The 16,834-nt window shown below is 38.0% G+C and overlaps 1 protein-coding gene across 1 annotated transcript in view; it reads left to right on the top strand.

The window, feature by feature from the left end:
- The window catches only part of slc6a8 (solute carrier family 6 member 8), a 57,223-nt gene extending 48,368 nt beyond the window's left edge, over window positions 1-8,855 (top strand). Inside the window, exons 11-13 of the mRNA XM_078254095.1 lie at window positions 4,121-4,221; window positions 6,256-6,426; window positions 7,485-8,855. Of these exons, the coding sequence (XP_078110221.1) occupies window positions 4,121-4,221; window positions 6,256-6,426; window positions 7,485-7,619 (407 nt within the window). The 3' untranslated portion in view covers window positions 7,620-8,855. The remainder of the gene's footprint in view (window positions 1-4,120; window positions 4,222-6,255; window positions 6,427-7,484) is intronic.
- The last annotated feature ends 7,979 nt before the right edge of the window (window positions 8,856-16,834 follow it).

Raw genomic sequence — 16,834 nt, 5'->3', positions numbered from 1 at the left:
CACACACACACACACACACTGTCAGCAAAGTGTCTGATCTGAAAATAGCCTGTGTGAATACTTCTGTTATATGATGTTACAGTTAAGAAGGTCACAGTTCAATCTGCTACAGTATACTTTTCATACTACTAAATGTAAGGGTGTGACACAATGTGTCACGAGTGTGTCACGAGCATGGCCACACAGAATCTGCAAAAGCAGAATCCCCCAATTTCCCCAAATAAATCACAGAATGTTAACACATCTCCACCCCAAGCAGAAAATCAGTCTGCTATCCTGGATCACCTCTTTCAAACTGTAAAACAATCAGCAGATTTGAGTTTTAGTAAATGATGTAGAAAATATATTAAAAGAGTCATAGGATGTTGAAAAAAGTCATTAGTCAAGTCAACTTTATTGTCAATTCTGCAATATGTGCCAGACATACAAAGCAATTGAAAATATGTTTGTTTCCGACCCACGGTGCAATAAGGACACGTACAACAAGTATAATATATAACAGATAAGAAATATATACAAATAAGATAAAGAAATATAAGTTAGGTATACAATTAAATCAATAAGTAATAGATATTTTATGTCAAAAAGTCGTAGTATAGTATGTTAAAAAAAGTGATAGTATAGTATGTTAAAAAAAGTGATAGTATAGTATGTTAAAAAAAGTGATAGTATAGTATGTTAAAAAAGTGATAGTATAGTATGTTAAAAAAAGTCATAGTATAGTCTGTCTAAAAGTCATAGTATAGTATGTTAAAAAAAGTGATAGTATAGTATGTTAAAAAGAGTCACAGTATAGTATGTTAAAAAAAGTGATAGTATAGTATGTTGAAAAAAAGTCATAGTATAGTATGTCAAAAATGATAGTATAGTATGTTAAAAAAGTGATAGTATAGTATGTTAAAAAAAAGTCATAGTATAGTATGTTAAAAAGAGTCATAGTATAGTATGTCAAAAATAAAGTGATAGTATAGTATGTTAAAAAGAGTCACAGTATAGTATGTTAAAAAAAGTGATAGTATAGTATGTCAAAAAGAGTCATAGTATAGTATGTTAAAAAAGTGATAGTATAGTATGTTAAAAAAGTGATAGTATAGTATGTTAAAAGAGTCATAGTATAGTATGTTAAAAAAAGTGATAGTATAGTATGTTAAAAAGAGTCACAGTATAGTATGTTAAAAAAAAGTGATAGTATAGTATGTTAAAAAAGTCATAGTATAGTATGTTAAAAAGTGATAGTATAGTATGTCGAAAAGAGTCCTAGTTTTAAAATGTCATGACCATGTCATAATAATACAAAAAGAGGCATTAAAAAGCTCATATGTATATATATGTCATTAAAAGTCATATAATTTCACAACACACAAAATATGTCAAACAGTCAAATAAAAACTATAGTGTAGAATGTAAATGAAAAGAATCGATAACAATTGTTTTGTGGCTTGACTGTTGAGTCTGAAAAGTAGTTACAAGATCTCTGAGAACCAAGTATTTATAGCATGTTCTAACAAAAGCTCCATTCACTTTAAGGATGTGAGAGTAGAAAGATAAGAAGTCATAGTATAGTATGTCGAAAAAAAATTAATAAAACAACATAGTATAGTATGTCGAAAAAAAGTCATAAAAAGTCATAGTATAGTATGTCGAAAAAAGTCATAGTATAGTATGTCAAAAAGTCATAAAAAGTCATAGTATAGTATGTCAAAAAAGTCTTAAAAACTCATAGTATAGTATGTCTAAAAAGTCATAATATAGTATGTCTAAAAAGTCATAGTATAGTATGTCTAAAAGTCATAGTATAGTATGTCGAAAAAAGTCATAGTATACTATTTCTAAAAAGTCATAAAAAGTCATAAATAGTCATAGTATAGTATGTCTAAAAAGTCATAGTATAGTATGTCTAAAAAGTCATAAAAAGTCATAATATAGTATGTCTAAAAAGTCATAGTATAGTATGTCTAAAAAGTCATAATATAGTATGTCTAAAAAGTCATAGTATAGTATGTCTAAAAGTCATAGTATAGTATGTCTAAAAAGTCATAATATAGTATGTCTAAAAAGTCATAGTATAGTATGTCTAAAAAGTCATAGTATAGTATGTCTAGAAAGTCATAAAAAGTCATAGTATAGTATGTCTAAAAAGTCATAGTATAGTATGTCTAGAAAGTCATAAAAAGTGATAGTATAGTATGTCTAAAAAGTCATAAAAAGTCATAGTATAGTATGTCTAAAAAGTCATAGTATAGTATGTCTAAAAGTCATAGTATAGTATGTTAAAAAAGTGATAGTATAGTATGTTAAAAAAAGTCATAGTATAGTCTGTCTAAAAGTCATAGTATAGTCTGTCTAAAAGTGATAGTATAGTATGTCTAAAAAAAGTCATAGTATAGTCTGTCTAAAAGTCATAGTATAGTCTGTCTAAAAGTCATAGTATAGTATGTCTAAAAGTCATTAAAAGTCATAGTATAGTATGTTGAAAAGAAATCATAGTTTAAATGTCATAACAGTGTCATAATCATACAATAAAAGGCAATAAAAACACAACACAGTAATTTTTGGTCACTTGCACAGCAAAATGAAACATGTTAAATCAATTAAAATAAAACTAAAATAAAAAATATTTTGTGGTTCGTATCATATCGTCTACTGGCCCGACGTTTGTGAGTCTGAAAGCAGTTCCAAGATCTCAGAGAACAAAGGATATATACGTTTTCTAACAAGCATTCACGTTGAGGATGTGAAAGTGGAAAGATAGGACAGGGGCACCAGAGGAAGGGATAATTGGTTCAAGGTAAGTTCACACAGAAAAATAAATAAATAAATAAAATGTATGATACCAGGTAAAACAGATGAGAGAGGCTTTTGTTCCGAGTTTTCACAGAATGGAATAAAACTGGTTCACAACACGAGGTAATGAACCAAAACAAAGTAATCAACCCATTGAATGTAAACAAATGCACAAGACGCGGCATGGAAGTAACACACCCTACTCTTCAGATCATAAAATAATGATATTATAATAATAATAAAAATATATTAGTAACCTTATCTAAAGGTTTTAGCAGAACATGTCATAAAAAATGTAAAACATAAATAAAAACCCTACTATAGGATGTCATCAAATACTCATTAAACATATAAAAGTATCTTAATCTAAAGTTTTCATGCAGAACATGTAATAAAAAAAGTTCAAAACAATATATATATACAGTATATACACACATATATATATATATACATATATATACATAGACATATATACATATACAGTATATACACACATATATATACACATATATATATATATATATATACATAGACATACATATACAGTATATATACACACACACACATATATACATATATATATATATATATACATATATATATGTATTGAACAGTATTATATATGTCATAATAATGCCATAATTAAGTAATTGTATACCATAGCATGTTTTTTAAATAAATAAATATCAAAGCATAGGATGTCATAAAATAATTAATTAGAAATATATGTGTAAATGTGTTTAACTCTTGTGTTGTCCTCCCGGGTAAAAATATAAAAGTTTATTTTTTTTTTTGGGATTCTTGATGCTTTTTTGAAGTTTCTGTCACTTTCCACTTTTCCGCCAGATTCACCACTAACACCAACCTATTAGTTTTACACTAATTTCTGGAATTCATGACCAATAAACCTCATTCATATGACATTAAACCCATTTTTTTAGTTAAAAAAGCTGAAATTATGAGTTATTTTGACTAATATTTTAAATCAGAGGAACGTTTGCATGTTGAGAGAATCCCAGACTGGTTTATGTCAAAGTTTTGTCAGGATACTGTGTTGAAACAATTATAAAATTGAATAAAACACCCAAAATTAAATGAAAGTGGTGAAGTGATCACTAATTATACTCAAAGAGCGTGTCTATGGAACCATCCGTGTAAAAAGAAACCCACATTTTTCATATAGAAACTTTAAAAATGGGTCAAATATGACCTGATGGTAAAATGTCCATATAACACTGAGTGTTAGTGAGTTGAGTGATGTTATTGGTATTAATATTGCTGCAGGATCTTCAGATTTTTGTCTTGTTGATGTTGATTATTGAGTTGTTTATTTCAGGTGCTGACCGCTTCATGGATGATGTAGCGCGTATGATTGGCTACCGGCCTTTCCCCTGGATGAAGTGGTGCTGGTCCTTTATAACTCCATGTGTCTGCATGGTAAGACTGATCATTATTGGGCCTGTATGAAAACAAAAACACATGACATTAATAAATTAAGTATTCTCCAACACACTAATACATTCATACCAACAAGTGTACATTAGAGGGTGACAATTTTTCGGGACTCCGGGAGTCAATTTCACTGTTGGTAACGTGATAGGAGTAGCAGAGTAGCCTATCAGAGCAAAGACAAAGACAAAGCAGCTGCCTTGTTCACAAGCCAATCAATCAGCGTCAGCGACTACACCGAGAGTCGGCAAAATGGATTCTGGAAAGAAGCCGTTGCATTTGAAAGTGTCATCGAAGGACCCCTCAATCCATTTTCAGGAGCTGTGAGAAAATCTCCGTTAGGAATTACATTACCTATAGGCCTGTAGGTGATGCCTGTTGCCTATAGGCCTGCAGGTGATGCCTGTTGCCTATAGGCCTGCAGGTAATGCCTGTTACCTATAGGCCTGCAGGTAATGCCTGTTACCTATAGGCCTGTAGGTGATGCCTGTTACCTATAGGCCTGCAGCTAATGCCTGTTACCTATAGGCCTGCAGGTAATGCCTGTTACCTATAGGCCTGCAGGTAATGCCTGTTACCTATAGGCCTGCAGGTAATGCCTGTTACCTATAGGCCTGCAGGTAATGCCTGTTACCTATAGGCCTGCAGGTAATGCCTGTTACCTATGGGCCTGCAGGTAATGCCTGTTACCTATGGGCCTGCAGGTAATGCCTGTTGCCTATAGGCCTGTAGGTAATGCCTGTTACCTATAGGCCTGCAGGTAATGCCTGTTGCCTATAGGCCTGTAGGTAATGCCTGTTACCTATAGGCCTGCAGGTAATGCCTGTTGCCTAGCCTGTAGGTAATGCCTGTTACCTATAGGCCTGTAGGTGATGCCTGTTACCTATAGGCCTGCAGGTGATGCCTGTTACCTATAGGCCTGTAGGTGATGCCTGTTACCTATAGGCCTGTAGGTGATGCCTGTTGCCTATAGGCCTGTAGGTAATGCATGTTACCTAGACCTGCAGGTGATGCCTGTTACCTATAGGCCTGCAGGTAATGCCTGTTACCTATAGGCCCTGCAGGGTAATGCCTGTTACCTATGGGCCTGCAGGTGATGCCTGTTGCCTATAGGCCTGCAGGTGATGCCTGTTACCTATAGGCCTGTAGGTGATGCCTGTTACCTATAGGCCTGTAGGTGATGCCTGTTGCCTATAGGCCTGTAGGTAATGCATGTTACCTAGACCTGCAGGTGATGCCTGTTGCCTATAGGCCTGCAGGTGATGCCTGTTACCTATAGGCCTGCAGGTAATGCCTGTTGCCTATAGGCCTGCAGGTAATGCCTGTTACCTAGGCCTGTAGGTAATGCCTGTTACCTATAGGCCTGCAGGTAATGCCTGTTACCTATAGGCCTGCAGGTGATGCCTGTTACCTATAGGGCCTGCAGGTGATGCCTGTTACCTATAGGCCTGCAGGTAATGCCTGTTACCTATAGGCCTGCAGGTAATGCCTGTTACCTAGGCCTGTAGGTAATGCCTGTTACCTATAGGCCTGCAGGTAATGCCTGTTACCTATAGGCCTGCAGGTAATGCATGTATAGTGTAGCCTAAATTTCAGATTCAGTATTTTATTGCACCATCTACCTTTTATTTTTTTTATTTTACCTTTATTTTTACAGGCAAATCATTAAGAACAGGTTCTTATTTACAATGGCGGCCTGACGAGTGGCATAGCCAATAAGGGAAAGGGAAGGAGGGCTAGATAATAAATACATTAGAAATACATACAGTTTAGAAATTACATAAAATACAATCTGAAATACTACATAGAAAACAATAAACACTTATAACGAGATAAGTGCACAGGGACTCTGGGCAGAAACTAGCAATTTGCTACAACCTAGCACAAGGCATCTATTAATGTTTTTTTTGTGCACACTGTCCCTGTTCAAATAAATAAATTACAATTACATATCTCCATCCATTATTTCTTACCAAAACATCGTGTTTGATCCTCAATGTCTCTCTCTCCTGTCGTCTGCAGGGCATCTTCCTGTTCCACCTGGTGAACTACAAGCCGCTGACTTACAACAACGTGTACGTGTACCCGTGGTGGGGCGAGGTGATTGGCTGGTGTCTGGCTCTGTCCTCCATGCTCTGCATCCCCGTCACCCTTCTCTACAAACTCTTCAGAGCCAAGGGAACCTTCAAAGAGGTCAGCAGTCGCTCGCTCACGCAGAAACAAAACCAAACATTCGAAAAACTATTCACGTGGTTAGTCAATGAGAAGTTCCAGAATGACTAATGCATAATACTGAGTGGTTAACCATTAACAAATTATTACCTAACCATTAACTACCATTAGTGAAGCAGTGTGTTTCCCTTTAGTACAAATAAAATGATAAAGGAATGCATTTGTTCCTCAGTATCTTCTCATTAACTAACCAGTCGTTCCGCAGTACCTACCTACATTTTTGTGTACCTCACTGTAAATATATACTGTATCTGAAGTATCTTTATATAGGCCTTAGTGGTCCCCTAATACTGTATCTGAAGTCTCTTTTATATAGACCTTAGTGGTCCCCTAATACTGTATCTGAAGTCTCTTTTATATAGACCTTAGTGGTCCCCTAATACTGTATCTGAAGTCTCTTTTATATAGACCTTAGTGGTCCCCTAATACTGTATCTGAAGTCTCTTTTATATAGGCCTTAGTGGTCCCCTAATACTGTATCTGAAGTCTCTTTTATATAGACCTTAGTGGTCCCTAATACTGTATCTGAAGTCTCTTTTATATAGACCTTAGTGGTCCCCTAATACTGTATCTGAAGTCTCTTTTATATAGACCTTAGTGGTCCCCTAATACTGTATCTTGACCAGCTTGCGGCCACGGTTGTAGCTCTATTTCCTGATGGGTGGGCCAAATTCTCTGGGCAGCTGTGGGCAGCGGGCAGAGCAGAGAAAGGGGAGGTAACCTTTCTCCTTATGACGTCATAAAGGGAAGATTCCAGATCGGCCCATCTGAGCTTTCATTTTCTCAAAGGCAGAGCAGGATACCCAGGGCTCGGTTTACACCTATCACCATTTCTAGCCACTGGGGGACCATAGGCAGGCTGGGGGAACTCATATTAATGTTAAAAAACCTCATAAAGGGACATTTTCATGCCTTGGGACCTTTAACATATCAATCAATATCGTATAATCAAAGAAGAAATCAATACAATTTGGTATTGTGATACAAATTGTGATTCACACCCTTACTGTGTGTTGCAGCGCTGGGCTCACCTCACCTGTCCGGTGTGGGGGCCACATCACCTGGAGTACATGGCCCCCGACATCAAGTCCCTGAGCTCGCTGTCGCCCGGCACAGACGACAACAAAGTCATCATCTTTGAGAGCGTCATGTAGGCTGGACTCCACCAATCACAATGCTCCATCTCCATCCATCCATCCCACCTGCGACAAGATGGCCGACACCTCACCACCACACTTCAGATTTACCTCCAGGGTTTAAAATTAGCACCATTTACCATTTGCCAAATGCTGGTAAAATATGCAATTGGCTGGTAGATTTGCTTCACTCACCAGCCCCCCCCCCCCAAAAAAAAACAACAACAAAAAAACAATGGTAATCTACTGTGTGGCTTGGTGAAATCTGAACATTCACTAGTCGTTTGGCTCGTGGACAAAAAGGTAATTTTGAACCCTGTTTACCTCCGTACCGGACCTCAGAGTGAAGGATCAGCCCCTCAGCTCATCACAACATCACCAAAGCTACAGAGATGTTTAAGAGAATCAAACAGCTCCTCCAGGAAGGTTTTTATATTTAATAATCCCAGCAGCAACAGAAGAAAAGCATACTTTTTCACCCAGAAACACTACAAAAATGTGAGATTAAAAACCAGCAGATCAATCGGTTCTTTAACTGGAAAGGGTTTCGACTTCTCTGGTTCTCAATACTGAAAATAAAAAAAAATGTAAATATTATTTTTTTCACGAATAATAAATAAATAAAACCCTGGAGGAGCTGAAGAAGAAGTTTGGACAGGTTTTGTTCAAAATGCTGCTGAATATCGGGCTTCCTCCATGTTGGATGAAGAGTATTAATGCAATCTTGTCTTTGGGTGGGTTAGGGTTGGACACACACACACACACACACACACACACACACACACACACACACACACACACACACACACACACACATATACACACACACACACACACACATACACACACACACACACACACATACACACACACACACACACACACACACACACACACACACACACACACACACATACACACACACAAACACATACGCACACACACACACACACACACACACACACACACACACACACACACACACACACACACACACACACACACACACACACACACACACACACACACACACACACACACACACACACACACACACACACACACACACACACACACACACACACACACACACACACAAACACACAGACACACATACGCACACAAACAAACAAACAAACAAACACACACACACACACACACACAAACACACACACACACACACACACACACACACACACACACACACACACACACACACACACACACACACACACACACACACACACACACACACACACACACACACACACACACACACACACACACACACACACACACACACATACACACACACACACACACACTGCCTCATTAAGTACGTTTACATGCAAACTAATATTCCACTTTTATTCTGATTGTTTGATATTATATTTCATATTTTATTCTGATTGTTTGATATTATATTTCAGACTGAACCCTTGTGTTGTCCTTTCAGGTTTTTATATCAGAAATATAGGTTTCTTTGAACCAAAATGCCCCAAAATAACCTGGATGCCTGGACGTACTCTTTGCACGTAAAATGAATGATTACTTTTATTGAATTTTGGGTGTTTTGTTCAATTTTCTAAACATGTTTAAATGGTTTTAAAACGTTACTAAACGTTACTAAACGTTGACATAAACCCAAAACACCCTCTGATCTTAACTATTAGTCAAAATCATTCATAATTTCTGCTTTTTTAACTCAAAAATTAGGTATAATGTCATATAAACTAGGTTTATTGACCATGAATTTAAAAATAAAATGTTGAAAAAAGTGACAAAAACCTTTTAAAAAGTGTCAAAAGCATAAAAAAATGCCCAAAACGCTGGAAAAAGCACGAAAAATTCAAAATCACTTCTGACCTGGATGGACAACACAAGGGTTAAAGACATATAAAGATATTATTTAGGTTTTAAAAGCATTCTTTGGACATGCATACAGCGCATTCAGAATCTGGGTTTTTACTGCAGTTTGGGACAGTTTACGGCTTACGGTCAGCTCTGCGTGTTGCTATGGTTTCTGTACACAAACCAAACCAGCCGACGGGGTTTTTTTTGTTGCAGGGCTGCGGTAGAGATGCACGGCCGAAAGAAAAGAATGAGAAACACTACAGCTACTTTTAAAGATTATCAAAGACTTATTATATTAGTGGAATATTCTTTTCATTCGCCATGTAAACAGCTTAATCAGAATATAGTATTTTTTTGGAATAAGAGCGGAAACGGGAATATTATGTGCATGTAAACGTAGTCATTATGTCAACATCATACGAACAACATTAACATCAACAGGGACTGGTGCTGGAGTCTAAACTGTAATGTGCCGTGTGTCTGACGGCTGTTTGTTCTGACAGAGTTGTAGACACACAGACTGGTGATTTTTTTTAGTTTGTTTGCATCCTTACTGTACTTGTTGATCCTGAAGCTTTCGACCACAACTCTTGGGCTTCCTCGGCGAAAATCCACTTCACGCTTTAAGCTCAAGTCCAGTTTGCAGTTTTCTCTGAATGCAAACAAACGAAAGAAATACGTTTGACAAAAACAATCTCAACTCAAAGTCCGCTGACGTTGTTAGAAAAATAACCTGCAACAGTTTTGACAATTGATTAATTGGCTTTATAACATTTTAATTAACATTTATTACGTTCATTAAACATGCAAAGCTAGCAATTTAACCCTCATGTTGTCTTCCCGTCGACCGTACAACTTTCAGTTTTTCTGTCAGATACTTTTCGCTTTTTTGTCAGTTTTTGTCACTTTTCCGCGATGTTCTTTATCACTTTTTTTTATGTCTTTGACGGTTTTTTCTGCGTTTTTTTGACATTGTTGTTGTTTTTTATCGACTTTTTGTCACTTTTTTCAACGTTCTTTTATCAGTTTTCATCGTCAAATGCTATAACATTGAATAAAACACCCAAATTCAATGAAAGCATTTATTTTACGTGTGAAGAGCGCCGTACGGAACCATCCACGTTATTTTTTTGGACAATTGGGTTGAGAGAAACCCAAATTTCTGATAGAGAAACTCTTTGAAAATGGGTCAGATTAGACCGGAGGACAACAGGAGGGTAAAGAAAGAAATTGTGATTTAGTTTTTGCTATATTTTGGCATTTTACAGACTGATTGTATCATCGATTAAGTGGAATAAATAAGCAGATGAATCAAAAACAATCATTACTTGTAGCAAAGTTAAGCAGCTGCTCCAGGTTCAGATTCATTATTTTGTTAATTGCAAACCTGAAAGACTAAGACCGCCTACACACTGGCTGCGTGGCGGCTGCGTGGCGGCTGCGTGGCGGCTGCGTGGCGGCTGCGTGGCGTGAGCGTGGCGTTTTCTATGTCTTTACACACCAGAAAGGTGTCTTTGCGGCGCTGCTGCTGCTGCTGCTGCTGCTGCTGCTGCTGCTGCTGCTGCTGCTGCTGCTGCTGCTAGCCTTGTCTGTTCACATGGATGTTTCCCATAAACATAAACATAAATATATTCTGATCTGATTACAGCAAAGACAACGTCGGCAGGATTGACGGCAACATAGGCTCCAGAATATTTCCTTCTGGACTGACAGGTGCAATATTAGAAAATTGATTTTTATTTGTTAAATGACATTTATATCTGCATTTATATCAAAACCTCGAGACTTCCTATTATCAACGTGTCATTTATTAATATGTATTTGTGTCTAAATGACATATAAACATCTTTTCCTATTCTATGTTGTCTGGAAACGCTTCCAACACGCTTGCGTGTCGAGTGAAAAATAGGCGTCGGTCGTATTTCTAGCATGCACGCGTTTTCGGCGTGGCTCGAGCAGCGCCTGAGACGTGCGCGTCACGCAGGCAGTGTGCACGCTCTAAGCTGTTACCATGGGAGCCGAAATATAAACGGACACGCCACAATAGCTGACATGCTCACGCCACGCAGCTGACACACTCACGCCACGCAGCTGACATGCTCACGCCACACAGCTGACACGCTCACGCCACACAGCTGACACGCTCACGCCACACAGCTGACACGCTCACGCCACACAGCTGACACGCTCACGCCACACAGCTGACACGCTCACGCCACACAGCTGACACGCTCACGCCACACAGCTGACACGCTCACGCCACACAGCTGACACGCTCACGCCACACAGCTGACACGCTCACGCCACACAGCTGACACGCTCACACCACACAGCTGACATGCTCACGCCACACAGCTGACATGCTCACGCCACGCAGCTGACACACTCACGCCACGCAGCCAGCCAGTGTGCAGCCAGCCTTAAAAACAGCTCCTAATGTTGCCGTTAGTCCCAGTAGTCTGTGAATACAAATGTCCGATTTTGACACAGACTGAGAAACTGAAGCCCCCGCTGGATCGGACCGTTACCCCCGTCGTGTCTGTATCTGAGGTTCAGGCTTGTGTGAGAGCCAGGTCAAAGGTCGGGCTGCGTTCTACGCGACTGAAGTGCCAAACGGAGCGGTGCTGATCCCAGACCAGCCGCTCCAGGCTGCCAATATCAACCTGTTCACTCGTTTTCTCCTTCTCTGCCTCGTCTCATCAGTTCATCGTCAACGCTGAGTCCTCCCAAACATCGCGCTCTCGTCCTCAACAGCTGTTTCACTCTCACACGTTCTAGCAATAAGGACAATAAAGTTGAAAAATATATTTAAGAAAATCCAGATTCTGTTCAGGCTGAGCATCACACAATGGAGCCACTGAGCCGATATTTAAATATTTAAACGTACATTTAATTGGCTCCTCGTAGAAAATGTTTGTTATCCAGCAACAATTGGCTAAACACTCAAATATAGATATGAATATCAGCCTCAAACATCCAGTACAGGTCAGGATTTACTGCTGAGTTCCCAGAACTCCCAGCAGGACCTTTTATTGGGCCACTGTTAATATGTTAGCACTAGGGGTGCTAAACTATCAGAATCAGAAGCAGAATCAGCGATTCCCCCAGTATTTTTTCTCTCTCCACCCCCGCCTACTTGCGCAAAAAACAACAGACACAGCGTAGCTTAGTGGCTGGTAGCTTGCAGCTAAAGACACGGGGTAACGTTAGCTTAGTGGTTAGCTTTTCCAGACACAATGGCCACTGCCTGAGTCGGAGATGACGGAGAAACAACAGAACTGGAAAATCCTCTTGCTTTCCTGAATTCGCTGTGTGGCACAACCTGTTCTCACTCCGAACTCGTAAAATACGGACGTTTGGGCAGTGGCTGTCAGCGTCTGATACGATGTAAAAAGCGCCCTTCAGCGCACCGGGCAGAGCAGCAGCTACACGGCGTTTGAAGATGACGTAGCTTTAAGTAGCGAGTAGAATGAAAGCCCGAAAACCGCCTGAGGAGGTTGGTTGGGGGGGTGGATGGGTCAAACAACACAGGACTGTGGGCTCCGACGAGACTCCAAGCTGCTTTCATGTTCACCTCGTTAACTAATGGTGCATTCAATTGCATCTAGTTAACTCTGAAAAAGCAGCCTGTGATTTGAATTTGTTTTGGAAGAAGTTGAGTATTTACGTCCTGCAGTCAGCTGTTGGCGAGATGAGAGCCGGAGGACTCAGCCTGATGCCAAGCGTTGCCTTAACGTCGTTGTCTTAACTCTTGAGCCCGTACGGTTGAAAGAGCCAATCGCAGAACCACCTCAGGACGTCCTGTGCCCGCGTGGCTCTGCTTTAAATCCGTCCAATCGTCAGTCTGCAAGGGGGAGGGGGGGGGGGGGGTGTCTACAACTCTGTCTCCTAGCAACCACTCACCATCCACCTGTCACGGGGAAATATAATGATCAGAATGTAAGATATATAAAAACATACATTTGCACATTGTTGTGAGAGTTGTGTTAGAAATCGTGTTTTGTTTTACATATTGTAAAATGAATCAGAGATTTATTTTGTGGAGGCTTTTATTTTGCTGATACATACAGTACGACAGATTATATACAGTATATATTGAATATCTATGTGCGTTATCTGTATTTGATGCAGTACATAACTGTGATGATGAGGATTTCTGCGGCTGATTGTTCACGTTTTTTTTAGCCGACAAACACGACCGACTCCAGCTTCAGGCTACCTCACTTCTCATTCACACTTTCAAAGTTAACTTCTTTTTAGCTTTTTATGCAAATTACTTGTCGGCAGCTGGCGGCCTGCAGGCAGAAGAGGATTCTGGGAAGTGTTTCTGGAAACATTTCCCCTCCTCGGCCTGTTTCACGTTGCAGCTTTTAAAGGTTCTCCAACACCAAAGAAAATATAATAATCTGAAAATCTGACACCCAAAACTTAAAAACAGACTTCTGGGTGTTTTCTAGAGACTTTAAAGGTCCAGTGTTTAACGTGTTTAGTTGTTCATCATCAAAATCTGTGTTGCCTGTTCACAAACGTGTCCTTTTTTCATGAATATTTACCTCCACCATCAATTCCTAGTATTCCTTTTGGCTTGAAATGTTACATTAGTGTTAGCATGAACTGGGGGAGACGCTCCATATTCATGCTGCATCTAGAAATACATTAGCTGGTAAGAGACATACAGGACATACTGCTCCACCTTAGTGTGTGTGTGTGTGTGTGTGTGTGTCTGTGTGTGTGTGTGTGTGTGTGTGTGTGTGTGTATATGTCTGTCTGTCTGTCTGTCTGTCTGTGTGTGTGTGTGCGTGTGTCTGTGTGTGTGTGTCTGTGTGTGTGTGTATATGTCTGTCTGTCTGTCTGTGTGTGTGTGTGTGTGTGTGTGTGTGTGTGTGTGTGTGTGTGTGTGTGTGTGTGTGTGTAAGGGACATACAGGACATACTGCTCCACCTTTCATGTTTTCTCTGTCACATGATAAACTCCCAGCTGCTGCTAACGCTGCTAACAGGTATCGTAGCTTCCTGAAGAAGGAAACATGGAGGACCAACACGTATTCAAAACCCACATTTCAGCAACAGGAGTCTTCGTCTTCTTCTTCGTCCAGAAAAAGAAAAAGGAGATTGAAAAGAGAGAGAGAGCGTCTTCTTGAAGCGTGAAGGCTACCGTAGCTGTGATACGTACTCTGAACTGCGTGGAGCGAGAGAGTTGATGATATCTGATCTCAACGCTAGACGGGAGAAACTCCCTCACACTGGACCTTTTAAAGCTTAAAATAAAAAAACTAATACTCTAGAAAATTAAAAAAACAGACTTTTGGGTGTTTTTATTGAGACTAAAAAAGTGTCACATTTTTGTGGCTATGCATTCATAATGAGTTTAAAAAGTATGATATTGACATACGTTGGTGCTGTGAGGCTTTTAAAAACGGTGTCTGTCGGCTGACGTGAACAAGCAGCGAGGGGCGGGACTTTTATTTTGGCGGGTTTGCTGCGATGCAGTGATGTCAGTTAGCGCTCCGTCTTCGTGTGGCCCTGAACACACCATGAAAGGGAATTTTAATTTTTTGATTTCTAATTGTCAAAGTGCTAAAGTGTTTGAAGAGTTTTAGTTTTAGAGGATTTCTTTTTCTCTGTGTGTTTTACTGAATATTAGAATGTTATCCCCCACAGCTCAGACTCACTAATTATTATTATTATTATTAATTATTATTATAATAATTATTATTATAATAATAATAATAATTATTATAATTATAATTATTATTATTATAATAATTATAATAATTATAATAATTATTATTATAATAATAATTATTATAATAATAATTATAATAATAATAATAATAATAATTATAATAATAATAATTATTATAATAATTATAATAATAATAATTATTATAATAATAATAATAATAATTATAATAATAATAATAATAATTATTATTATTATATAATAATAATAATAATAATTATAATTATTATAATAATAATAATAATAATTATTATTATTATTATTATTATAATAATAATAACTATTATTATAATTATTATTATAATAAGTATTATTATTATAATAATTATAATAATAATAATAATTATAATAATTATTATTATTAATTATAATTATTAAAATAATAATAATTATTATTATTATTATTATTATTATTATTATTATTATTTCAAAGCAGGAAGAACTAATCTGCTGTGTCATTTGATTTTCATATGATATTGAAAGTGAAAGATAAACATGTTTTACCTCGTGTTGTCTTCCCGTCGACCAACGAGCAATTTTTCGTTTTTCTGGGTCCAAAAATGTCAAAAAAAAAACATTTTGGTCGTCTTTTTCAACAATTTTTTACGCTTTTCCCCCCCAAATATTTTGTCACTTTTTTCAGCGTTTTTTTTGGCACTTTTTCTGATATTTTCGACGATTCTTTCAACGTTAATCATTTGGTTTATTTCAAATGCCATAAAACTGAATACGACTCCCAAAGTCAATGAAAGTAGTGAACTGATCATTTACGTTACTAGTTGTATGGAACCATCCACGTTGGTTTTTTGTTTTTTTTTAACAATTTGGTTGAAAGAAACCCAAATTTGTGACATAGAAACGTTTTGAAAATGTGTGAAACATGACCAGAAGACAACAGGACGGTTAACGGCTGAATAACTGCAGACTGCTGTTTAAAATAATGACAACGTTGTAAGTTGTGATGAAACAGACTGTAGGGCTGCTGGATTATGAGAAAGAAAATCATTATCATATATATATATATAATTATTTGGGTCTGCCTGTGTGTTAACATTCAGAGTTTTTATTTTTTTTTAAAATCTGCAGAACATTCAATCAGCTCGGTCTGCCGATCAGTCTCTAAAAGCCACAAAATAAAAGCTGAATTTGATGTAATTGGAAATATCATCACGTTATCTAACTAACACAGGGTGACAACAGGTAACCTGACTCCTCCAGATGGATTGCTTCCCATTTGCTCGGCATATCCATCTGGAAACTTTCCGTTGGAGAACTTTTGGGAAGGGGCGAAAATCCTGGTTAGCTGATTGGATAAACCATCTGTCCATCACCACCTATGTTGGTGATGGACGGCCAAATCAACCAATCAGATCAACGTATGTCTCTAACTCTTCCAACACTCTCTTCGTAAAAACAAGAAAACGAAATTGTGAGCCTAGATTGATAATTGATGGCCTCGACTTTGACACGTGTCCGCGACAGTTTTCGATAATGGATTCTGTCCAACAAACGTCCATCAGAAAGCGCCTGTTTTCCCCCCAAAAAAGCCTCCCGCTGTTCCCAGACAAGCACAGAGTGGATTTCACTCGCAGCTTTTTAACAAAATAATCCAAATGTTTATGTCAGCTTCGACTCAA

Source organism: Sander vitreus, chromosome 7, assembly GCF_031162955.1.
Source record: "Sander vitreus isolate 19-12246 chromosome 7, sanVit1, whole genome shotgun sequence".
In the NCBI taxonomy this organism is placed as follows: Eukaryota; Metazoa; Chordata; class Actinopteri; order Perciformes; family Percidae; genus Sander; species Sander vitreus.
The sequence above is the reverse complement of the archived record's forward strand: the minus strand, read 5'-3'. Positions and strand labels throughout refer to the sequence as shown.